This window comes from Triticum urartu, chromosome 5, assembly GCF_003073215.2.
Source record: "Triticum urartu cultivar G1812 chromosome 5, Tu2.1, whole genome shotgun sequence".
NCBI classification, from domain to species: domain Eukaryota; kingdom Viridiplantae; phylum Streptophyta; class Magnoliopsida; order Poales; family Poaceae; genus Triticum; species Triticum urartu.
In genome coordinates, this window is record NC_053026.1 from 402,256,374 (window position 1) to 402,268,795 (window position 12,422).

Here is a 12,422-nt window from a genome sequence, read left to right on the forward strand (position 1 = left end):
ATGTACCGAAGGTTGTTCGGAGTACCGTATGTGATCACGGACATGACGAGGAGTCTCGAAATGGTAGAGACGTAAAGATTGATATATTGGAAGCCTATGTTTGGACATCGGAAGTGTTCCGGGTGAAATCGGGATTTTACCGGAGTACCGGGAGGTTACCGGAACCACCCGGGAGCCATGTGGGCCTTAATGGGCTTTAGTGGAAAGGAGAAAGGGGCAGCCCAAGGTGGCTGCAAACCTCCCCCCTCCCCTAGTCCTATTAGGACAAGGAGAGGTGGCCGGCCCCCCTCTCTCTCTTTCCCTCAAGGAATCCTATTCCAACTAGGATTGGGGGGAATCCTACTCCCAGAGGGAGTAGGACTCTCCTGGCGCGCCACCCTTGGCCGGCCAGCCCCCCCCTCTAGTCCTTTATATACGGAGGCAGGGGCACCCCAGAAACACACCAAGTTGATCCACGTGATCTATTCCTTAGCCGTGTGCGGTGCCCCCAACCACCATAGTCCTCGATAATACTGTAGCGGAGTTTAGGCGAAGCCCTGCTGCTGTAGTACATCAAGATCGTCACCACGCCGTCGTGCTGACGGAACTCTTCCCCGACACTTTGCTGGATCAGAGTCCGGGGATCGTCATCGAGCTGAACGTGTGCTCGAACTCGGAGGTGCCGTAGTTTCGGTGCTTGATCGGTTGGATCGTGAAGACGTACGACTACTTCCTCTACGTTGTGCCAACGCTTCCGCAGTCGGTCTGCGTGGGTACGTAGACAACACTCTCCCCTCTCGTTGCTATGCCTCACCATGATCTTGCGTGTGCGTAGAATTTTTTTTGAAATTACTACGAAACCCAACACCCATATTCTCCAAAGCCCACGACGAACCAGGGAGCTTAGAGTTTGTAGGGATTTAAGAATAATATGTAGTTTTGTTGTCGTTGTTATATTTTGAAAGTAATGGTTTGAACCAAGCTCCAAAACAGATGGCAGTGGCCTCAAAATTAATGCAAGATTTTTTTTCTCTCTATGCAGGTCGCTGCCTCTGATGTCCCTCGCCTAACTACATCCTAATAGAGGCCAAAAGTATGATGAACACGCCTGTGGCTGTTTCCTTGATAATCCTTCTTATCTTGGGCTCCAACTACGTGAGGATCGTGCCCGGCTTAATGCCTTGATCCAAAATGTAGGTAGGTTTTTCGGTATCACCCTAAAAAGTTGCATTGTATATGGTCTTCAACATATTAGGAAATTGATATGCGGAGCGGAGAGCCCCGGACATGTGGATGGTTTTCCATTGGATATCAACTTAAATGATGAGAACCCGATAATCTTCGACGGAAGTGGTATTGGCAATTGGATAGCTCATCTGGTAATACGAAGGATGAAGGACTACCACAAGTTTTGCAAAGAGAATGTACGGGGTGGCTGTTGTTGTGGTAGTAATGGTCGCAATTGTTGTTGTTATTGTTTTTTTTTTGAACACCACGTTACATTAATTAAACATCTCGAAACTTACAATCGTTCGATACAGAATTCACCACACAGGGCGGTACATCATTAACAAGAATACAATCGGATCTATTGTCAAAACTAAACTTAGCTATTAAATGAGCCACCACATTGGCGGTCCGACTTATCTTAGCCATTTGAAAGTTATTTATCAACTTGGATAAGCTCAAAGCTTCCTTCTTCAAATCAACCAACGTTGATCTATCAAGGTTCTCTGTTGCAAGGGACGCCACAACAAATGCACAATCAGTCTCTAAAATAATAGGATTGTGAAGAGGGATACCTATATATAGACCAGCAATGCACGCCCTTAGCTCTGCTTCCTCCACACTCTGACACGACCCAATGAAGTCCCAAGAAGAGACAATGACTTCCCCAGCCGCATTCCTAACCACCACACCCACACTTGCTTCTCTACTGCTCTCCACAAAGCTTGCATCAACATTAACTTTTAAAAAACCAGTGGGTGGGGGAGTCCAATCTGTCTTAGCTCCCGCAATATTAGGTGCCCATCTTAATCCATCCATTGGACAATTTCCTTTATTTTTTGAGTTCATCGGAGGCATGGAGTGACATGCGGCAAAAGACGCCCAATAATTCCCCACAAAGCTAGCAGAAGCTGAAACTGATTCCTTTCCTTTACCAAATATCAAGTCATTTCTTAAGTGCCAGACTCTCCAGAAGATGAAAATGATTTGGTCGCGCATGACCGGCTTCAATTGACTTAGAAGCACAATAAACCAATCATACCATATATATCTGAAGACGTTCTCCGTAGGTAACTCCCAAATGTCCCTCATGGTCATCCGCAACGCAACCGCCTTCGGGCACATAACAAGCGCATGAAAAGTACTTTCATCCTCCATTCCACAAATAGTGCACATCCGAACAGTAGTTTGGTGATGCACCACTCTATTAACCTGCACAGCCAAGCTATTTGTTGCAACCCTCCAAGAAAAAATGCGAATCTTCTGTGGGACATTAGCCTTCCAGATGACATCCCAGATTTTTCTCTCCCCCAACACAGCCTCACTACATTGACCCTCATCCTTATTTTTATCCTTCAAAGTAAGCGCAAGCTTGTACGCACTTTTAACCGAGAACATCCCTGTTTTTTCAAAATGCCAAGCAACAAAATCACCCTCCCCATTTGACTGCATACGCAACCTCAAAATCTCCTCCGCATCATATGGATAAAACAGATGCCTAACCAAATTTTCATCCCACCTCCTAGGGCCACTCAACATCAAGTCTGAAACCCATTTGACTCTTGTCCTATTCTTTCTGGCAGTAATTTTTAGTCCAGAAAATCTTGGGAGCCAGTTATCTCTCCAGATATTAATATTAGCCCCATCACACACTCTCCAAATGACTCCGGATTTAAGCAGATCCAAACCATGCAAAATACCTTACCAAGTAATTGTTGTTGTTATTGTTAGGTGAGTCCGATTAGATGTGCGTGGCAGAAGGGAATATTGTGTGTATTTGGTCCACATGACAAGTAGATGGATTATTAGATGAGCTTTCGGGCCATCAAGAAGTTATGTACTGTATGGACAGTGACCTTCCTTGGTGTTTTCCGTTTTTGCAATGCATGAGTTGATTAATTTGTTCCTGTGATGTGTAAGGTGTTGCCTTGCCTCGTCGTAAGGGCTTATAATAGTTAAGGCAAGTTCAATGAATCACAGCTTTGGTTATAATCAGTTGCATGAGAGCTTTCTGGTAATGGCACTCTTCTGTTATTCCATCTAGGAGGAATCCTGCATATTTTCCATTCTGTCAAACATCTCTTGTTGCCCTTTTTGATATGATATATATGCGCTGGGCAGAACTGTGGCTGGAGGAAATACTATGCTACCCTTCTTATCTTCTTACATATTAGAAGTGGTATTTCCTTCTTGCATATTCTTTTGCTTCTGGACACATAAATCTTAAACGAAGTTGTACAAGAATGTTGTCTTATAGTTCAGTTTTATGTGTTAACTATTCAGTTTTATAAGCGTTCAACTCTTCTACAAACTGACGTTCAGTTTTACAGTCAGTATTGTGCCGCTAATCACCATATGCTTTGGAAATGCCTTTTATATTATTACATTTTCTGTTCCATCATTTTTAGCTTGATGCACAACTGAGAAAACTAAAAAGATATCTGGTGGACAACAAATACATACCATCTCAGTGTTAGGTGTTGTGTAACTTTGGCAGATTTTTGCATGTAGATTCCATTGATGCGAATTTGTTTTTTTTTTTTTTGTATTTTTGCATAAAAGGTTATAGTGACTGTCTTTAGCTTATAACAATAATAATGTTTTGTCTCTTATCTTTCTATGTGTTCACCAAGGCTAGAATAGTTTTGTATGGATTAGTATAGTTTTTTTCTTTGTCTCTTCTGGGGTTTTTTCAGCAAGGGCTGGGATATTTCTTGTGGTTCTTAGAATAATATCTTTTTCACGGTTTACAAAGATTAATATATTTTTTGTAACTTAGAGCTGCACATGTGGCGCAATGTCTGAATGATGCCTTAGATGGAACTGAAATGGTTGGATGTTACTCTTCAAAAGTCTAGCTCAATTGTTTCATGCTCGGTATTGAAGATGGCAAAGATAAATACCACTCGGAACCTAGGTGTAGATGAATCTGATATGCGAAAAATAATTTAGCAATTCAGGAAAAAGTCAAAAATTTCCGAAACCTGATATGCGAACATCCATAAACAGTGCACCGTTTTTGCTGCTGTAACTCCAAAAAACTGGAGGTGGGACAGTGTTCTATGTCTGCTCGGTCTAAATCTGCACGCATTCGCCGAAGAAAATTAACGCAGCTAGTATCAACAAGGTGGCCATTCCAGCTCACGATGTTGAGCCGAGGCTGCCCGCGACGTCGATGACGAAGCGGTAGCGGACGTCGTTCTTGGCGAGCCGCTCGAGCGCCGTGTTGACGTAGTCCATCTTGATCACCTCCACCTCGGCGGTGATGCCGTGCTTCGCCGCGAACTCCAGCATGGCCTGGCAGTCCCTGATGCCGCCGACGCAGTTCCCGGCGATGCCCTTCCCGCCCGGCACGATGGCGTACGCCGGCAGCTCCAGCGGCTTGGTCGGCCCGCCCACGAACACCATCTGCCCCATCGGCTTCATCAGCGCGAACAGCGGCGAGATGGGGTGCCACGCCGACACCGTGTCGAGGATGCCGTCCATGGTGCCCACGGCCGCCTGCATCTGCTCGGGGTCCCGGCTCACCAGGAACTCGTCCGCGCCCAGCCGCTCCAGCGCCTCCTCGCGCTTCCCGGGCGATGTGCTGATGACGGTGACCCGCATGCCGAACGCCTTGCCGAACTTGACGGCGACGTGGCCGAGGCCCCCGAGGCCGACGACGCCCAGGTGCTTCCCCGGCGCGTTCAGGCCGAAGCGCATCATCGGGCTGTACACCGTGACGCCCGCGCAGAGCAGCGGCGCGGCCTTGTCCAGCGGCAGCCCGTCCGGGACGCGGACCACGTAGTCCTCGTTCACGAGCATGACGTCGGAGAAGCCCCCCTGGGTGACCGCGCCGCCGTGCTCGGGGTCGATGCCGTTGGAGGTGAGCACCATGCCGGAGCAGTAGTTCTCGTAGCCGTTGCCGCAGCACTCGCAGGAGCGGCACGACCCGACGAAGTAGCCCACGCCCACCGTGTCGCCGGCCTTGAACTTGCTGACGCCGGCGCCGACGCTGGTCACCACGCCCAGGATCTCGTGCCTGCCCTGCCCAGGCCATTATCTCACTCCAGTACTACGACGTAAAAATTGTTCCATTATGTGGAGGGATTTAATTACCCGGGAACAACGGGGTACATGGCGGTGCCCCACTCGTTCTTGATGGTGTAGAGGTCAGTGTGGCAGATCCCGCAGTAGAGCACCTTGATCGTCACATCATCATCTTTTTGAGCCCTGAAATTGTAGTTAACCGTCAATGACTCCACCAGCTGACTGGCCTCCTAGCTGAACAGGGCAATTCAGCAAAGAACCACGACCACAAGACGAGTAGTATCTCGTTCTGTCAAGTGCAAACAACTTAAGACGTCTGAACACTAAACATTTCACTATCCCAAAAATATTTTTGCAACCAAAATCGTAGAAAACGCCTGATTTAACATTTTGTCCATGTGTTTCTAAAAACAGAAACGTTTTGTCCATGTGTGTTGATAACTTTTAGCCTTCTTTATTTTTGTATAGGACTCAAGCTGTAACATTCACGAAATCATCTGATTCCATTATACTCATTAACTAGCAACTGTGTATCTCTAGCAGAGTGTGCCGCGCACAGTGCAACATAAAACGGCAGATGAACTCGCAGACGGCGAGGACGGACACACGCAGTCTGACACGCACCTTCTTGAGAAGTCGAACGGGGAGAGGACACCGGAGGCGTCCCTGGCCGCCCACCCGAGCGCCGCGCTGCCTTGCGCCGCCTCCTGCGCCCCCACCTCCTTCGCCACCGCCTTCGCCATGTGGTGCCGCAGGGTTCTCGACGGCGACGCAGCAGCGACGCCGACGCTGCTCGCCGGATGCCTGGGCTTATTAGCGGGCGAGAACCGGGCGCCGAGCTCGCCGGGGAAGGAGGACAGGGGAAGAACCGAGGTGCGCAGGTGAAAATGATGCGACATGACGCCCCAGCCCCGCTGTATGGTGACGAGATGTTTGATGACGCCCTGCGATTTTTTGGTGCGCGCTAGATAATTTGGGTGGTGAGCAGGAACTTGAGTGAGACTGGGAGTGACTGTTGTGGAGCTAGCTGCGCATGTGCCGAGTACTCGCGAGCTTATTGGTCACGTAGGATAAGAGGAATTCGTGGCCGAGGGAGCAGGGCGGGTACTTTCTCAGTTTAGGGACCGGGAGTAACCAGAAACAAGAGTATCGTATGTCAAGACAGCAAAGGAAAAGCGACGTAAACGAGATCACGTTTCCTCCGTGTCGGCCGTGGCTACACCTACACTGTTACCATGATTTGATAGTAGTTCGAAGGATAGCTAGTCAGGGATTATTAGAGCAACTCTAAGGGAGAGATCCATTTTGTTCGTTTGAGTCATCCGGATAGAAAAGATGGCCCAACGGGGCGACCCAAACGGACATGGCGTCTGCCTGCTGTCCGTTTGTTGTCCGTCCGGATCTAAACTAGGCTCAAATTTGAGCCACAAATGGGTCAGCACGGACAAACGCGGACGCTATCGTCGCTCGCTCGTGTCCTCGCTCGTGACCTCGCGTGTCCGGCCTGGTCCCATGCATCAGCGACTCGCACTAGCGATTCAGCCTCCCACCACCACCACCCGCTCGTCCCCAGCTCCCGCGCCGCCGCCCACTCGTCCCGAGCTCCTGCGCCGCCGCACCAACCTTGTCCGCCGTTGCTCGGATCCAGCGCCGGCCGGCCAGATCCATCCGGTCCCGCGCGGATCCGCCGCCCCCATCGGTCTTCGCGCCTCCGCCGGCCCCCGTCGTCCCCATCATCCTCTCGCCGCGCCGTTGCCATGGACGCCTTCAGGGCATCGAGCAGGAGCTCGCCTGCCGCCATGCTCGGCCACCTCAACCTCCTCGGATCCGATTCCACGCAGCAGCAGCAGCAACGCCACGCTCGACCACAACAAGCCCAGGCGAGGCCGGAGCAAACAGGTCTCGCTGCAGCTCCTCGACGCCGGGAAAAGGCAGCCGCAGCCGGCGAGCTTCGCTGATTTCGACGGGTTCACCAGGGTGGGGGCGCCGCCGGCGAGCTTCGCTGACGGTCAACTCTGTCCACGGCGGTCAACTCAGTTCACTCGGCTGCTGCGTTTGTCCGCTCGAGGGATGTGCGTTGGGTGCATCCACAGTCCGTCTCTGTCCGCCCCATGTTCGCCTAGGCGGACAGATGACCCAAACGGACGACAAACGGACAAAATCCGTGTCCGTTTGAATCTTTGCATTGGAGTTGCTCTTAGATCGGAGGGATTTGTTTTTACAGCTATATCGAGGAGGAGAAATTCTCCAGCTGGATATGTTACCACTCAACCAGTGCAGCAAGGAGATTGTCTAGCGGTAATTTACCCTTAATAATGCCAGCCAATTTAAGCAAATGCATCTTTTGTTTAGTGAAAAGTGCAACCTCGCATTTCTTAGTCGACTGAGACGTAGGCTAGTCCATAATTCTAATCCCGAACTTTTTCTGGGGCGGCAAGAAAGGGGAGAGGAGAACGACGTGGGTCTTGTGGGATTATATGACCAAGCTAAAATACATGGGAGGTCTAGGTTTCCGGGACATCGAAATATTTAATCTCTACTTGCTAGCCAATAAGGCACATGGTGACTCTTGCAGGAACTGGACTCTTCGAGTGCACATATTTTAAAGGCAAGTTATTACCCTAATGATTCATTCTTGACAAATAGCTTCGAATCTCACCCTCGCAAGTACATAGGGTTATCTACGAAGGTCGGGATGTTCTTCGTCCGGGTTTAATCAGGCAAATTGGAAATGGAGCATCTACCCGCATTATGCAAGATAATTGGTTCCTTTGTTATCATCTTCTCTACTAGCTTGCATGTGATCACCGAGTCCTCTGGATCTAGTATCAGAATTAACTGTGTCATCCATCCGAAGTTGTAATGTTGAGAGGTTGCATGAACATTTCTTGCTGATGGATGCGGAGGCTATTCAGTGCATCCCAATCAGTCATGCGAACTCAAATGATTTCTGGGCGTGGCACTTCGAGTAGAACAACATATTTTCCGTTCGGTCGGCCTATAGGAAGGTGATGGAAGCAAAAAAGAAGAGAAGCATGATTGATAAAACACCATAGTCATCGAACACAACTGAATAATGGTCGGGCTGGAAGAGACTATGGGGAGTTAAGCCCCCTTCAAAGACACGGATGTTTGCATGGTGACTAGCCATACCATCTACCACCCAGGGGGGGGGGGGGGGGGGGGGGGGGAGACATCATTGGCACATGGCGACGACGACGGCATGTTATTTTTGTGGGGTGACAGATGATACCTAGATGCATTCACTGATGGAGTGCAATATTGCATGTTGTGTATGGGCCATCTTGGACCACAAGCTTTATGTGGTAGTTTCGTACGATAGAACACAAAATTGTGGTTGTTTGAATTAAACAAGAAGTTGACTGGGACAAATATGCAAGAATATTTGTGATTTTATGGGCCATATGGTGGGCGAGGAGACGTGCGATACATGAAAGTGAATTCTAGTCTCCTCTATCAACCCATGCGTTTATAACAAGGTTCATGGCAGATATTTCTGATGCAGATCATAAAACTACGAGTGGTAGAATTGAAGGACAAACGCTAAGCATATCATCAAGAGGAAGTTGGGCTCCCCCTGAATTGGGTATGTTCAAAATCCATGTAGACACAGGACGAGCAAAAAATGAGAGATGTGGTGCCTCAGCGCCCGTCATGATGAGCATGGGAGCTACGAGGGTGCATCAACCTTTGTTATTGAAGCTACGACAATATGCGAGGCTTTGTCTTCGTCATCTAACCTACCTGTTACGAGGTTGATGATAGCCTTTGACCGCCTTGATGTGATCAACAATCTGAACTCTCCGGCCACATGCTTGCTAGATATCGCTCCATTCTAAAAAAGATTGATATGAGGAAGGAATAATTCTAGTTGGTCATCTTCGACCACGAGCACAAAGAGTTAAATAGGGATGCATACGCTTTCGCAAAATTCTAATCCTCGATACGTGGAGGTGGACACATTTGGTTGTTGGTACCTCCGAATCACTATTGTATCCATATGAACAGTACTGGGCAATAAAACTCTCTCATTCTGTAAAACAAACCGCTAGTCGCGCGGTTTCCTTTCGGCCGATGGGGTCTTTCTGGTGGTTTTTCTTTTCCCATGTTGGTTTTCGGGCATCCTATGGTTTAATTTTTCAACGTGTTTTCTTGGTTTTCTTTTTTAGTTTTTCCTTTATTTGGTATTTCCCTTTTCTAGTGTTTCTTTAGGTTTTTGACCGGTTTTTTAGTTCATTTATTATTGTTTTTTAAATACAAAAATATTTTTTAAGAAATCCTTAGAATTTTTAAAATTTTCCATATTTTTAAAATTGAAAATAAATCATGATTGTTTCAAAATTCATGAATATTTCTAAAATTTACAAATGTTTCAAAGTCCATAAACATTTTTAAAAATTCATGATCATTTTTTAGTTCATGAAATATTTAAAATACATGAAGATTTTGGACAGTTTAGATCTGCAATTATTTTTAGAAATTCATGCATGTTTTGAAGTTCATGATTGTTTTCTAGAAATTGTGAATAATTTTCTCCATGATATTTTTTTCAAAATCCACGAAATTTCTTAAAAATTATGATTTTTTTTCAAATATGTAAATTGGATACTCCGGTTTTTGAGTTGTATGTATTGGGTTTTTTTAACATCAGAGCGACTAGATAAAAACTACACCAAATAGGCTAGCCTGCGGGCAAGTCGAGCGAGCCGACAGGCATGGGAACTGTAAAGGCGCGGAATATGAGCTCTGCAATTCTCTTTACGCTTTCGTTTCCAACTTAGGGCCTCTTTGGTTCACAGAAATTTCAAAATGGAACAACATGAAAAGATATAGGGTTGAAGTGACATGCCCTCTTGAGTCCTATATGATTAGCAAACCACATGAATTTGAACGGGAGAGTGTTTGATGCCATAGGAAAACAAAGGCATTGTAAAAAATAGGTTGGAATGGATGCTAGATTTTCTATGAAATGTAGTACAAATAATTCCTTATGAAAAATCTATAGGATCTAATCCTACGAGTCGACCAGTGTGAAAAAACATAAGGGTTCTAATTCTTCAAAAATCCTATGAAATTTCTTTGAATTAAAGGAGCCCTTATACGTTAACAAGCTAAAAAAATCTTACTCCATGGAAAGATGAGTCTCGTTCTGTTCTAAGGGCATCTGCAACGCAGTGCCCTATAGCGCCCGCAAACGTCTGGACCATTGCGCCAGACTTTTTTGCCATCCTACGTTGTCCCGCAAATTTCCACATATCTGAATTCTCGCAAAACCAAATGCAAATCTCGAGGATGTTTCCAAGAGTCTGGACCTCCACCACGTAGGACTCCGACAATGTTGCAGATGCCCTATAGTGCCCGCAAGCGTTCGAACCGTCGCGACCGAACTTTTTTGCCATCCAACATTGTCCTGCAAATTTTTGATATCCAAATTCTCGCAAATCGGTTGCAAAGCTAGAGGGGTTTTGAAGAGTCCTAGCCTCCACCACGTAGGACTCCTACAACTCCGACCCACACAAACCTCGCGGAGCGCGCATCTTTCTCACTCCGTCTCTCTCACTGCTCTGTATCTACTACCTTCCGGGCGCCGCCGCCGCTATACCAACTCGGTCTCCTGTCCAGACCTTATCAGACCTCCACCGCTCCACCCAGGCAGCAAGTCCTCTTTGTCAATGTTGGTGCCACCTAGGTACCCTCTGCCCCTACGGTTGCCATCCATGGCGGACAACATGCTCGTCAAGTGTTTGCCCAAATTTCATAGACAAATCATTGACATTTTTTCCTTATTTTGAAGCAAGCACGATGAATTCGAACGAGGGGTACTTCTACAACATCTCATGGAGTCGTCCTTATCGGATGTGGAGGATGAATATGAGATTGAAACAATGATGATGTAGGAGATCCTAGAAGACGCAGAGCTTGCTAAAGAGCATGTATTAAATATCAAAGAATCAATTAAGGGACATCGAGTGTTGAATCCAAGAGGGCACGGGGCATTTGCAGTTGGTGGGTGGCTACTTCACCCCTGGTGTCCTATTCATTGACAATTTTTGCCGATGCTTTCGGATGTCGAGAAATGTTTTTGACCGCCTCTAAGATGTTGTTCGGGCCTATGATGACTAATTCATCAAAGTGCATGACTACATTGATGAAGGTTGCCTATAACACAACTGCAAATTCGTGGGACAAGTACCTCGAAATTTTTGAAAGCACATGCGTAGCTGCCATGGCGAGGTTTTCTATTGAGGTGGTCAAGGTGTTTGGACGACAATACTTGAGAGAACCAACTGCTGCTGGCACCAAAAGGCTCATGGCAATGTCCGAAGCAAGAGGGTGGCCAGGTATACTCAGATCCCTTGATTGCATGCACTGGAGTGGTAGAACCGCATGTATGTTCTACAGGGCAATATCAGAACCATGTTAAGAAGCCCACCATTATTCTGGAAGCGGTTGCATCACATGACCTATGGGTTTGGCACGCTTTCTTTGGCTATGCCTTGGTATCACAATGACATCAACGTGCTGCAGCGGTCTCCATTGTTTGCTAGGTTGACTGAAGAAAAACTCTTGTGCACAAGTACGGTCAATGAGTATGACTAGAACATGGGCTACAATCTGGTTGATGGTATCTATAAGCCCTAGACGTCTTCGTCAATCGTCAAGAACATCTCTGAGCCAATTGGTTAGAAAATAGCTCACTTTTGCCAAAAACAAGAAGGAGCTAGAAATGGTGTTGAGAGGGCATTTAGAGTGCTCCAAGCCCGCTTTGCAGTTGTTCGAGGACCTGCAAAAATATGGGATCTAGAGAGCTTGTAGTAGATGATAACAATCTGTGTCATCATGCACAACATGATTGTAGAGGATGAGGGTGAAGGAGTTGTCGGAGGTTTAGAATTTGAGAACATGTGTGATCCTATCCAACTTCTAGCTCATAATACTACCACGTTTGAGGAGTTTGTCCAAATGCATTAGCAGATTTAACATCAAGCAACTTAAGAATGATCCTACTCCTCCCATACCAATGAATTAAGCGCACACACTTCCCAAAATCCAACTTTGACCGCAAATTATCAATAATATGTATTTTGTGACTTCAAAATTATACCATCGAAAACTTCTTTCCAATTTGAATAGAACGAATTATTTTTATTACATATAATCCACAT

The 12,422-nt window shown here is 46.8% G+C and overlaps 1 protein-coding gene across 1 annotated transcript; it reads right to left on the bottom strand.

Moving 5' to 3' along the window:
- Positions 1-4,106: 4,106 nt before the first annotated feature.
- On the bottom strand, positions 4,107-6,227 carry LOC125509289 (probable cinnamyl alcohol dehydrogenase 8C). Its single transcript, XM_048674222.1, has 3 exons — positions 5,860-6,227; positions 5,305-5,418; positions 4,107-5,227 (listed from the first exon to the last, which is right to left on the bottom strand). Exons 1-3 carry the CDS (start codon positions 6,132-6,134, stop codon positions 4,348-4,350), a joined length of 1,269 nt encoding a protein of 422 aa, XP_048530179.1. The 5' UTR covers positions 6,135-6,227; the 3' UTR covers positions 4,107-4,347.
- Positions 6,228-12,422: the final 6,195 nt, after the last annotated feature.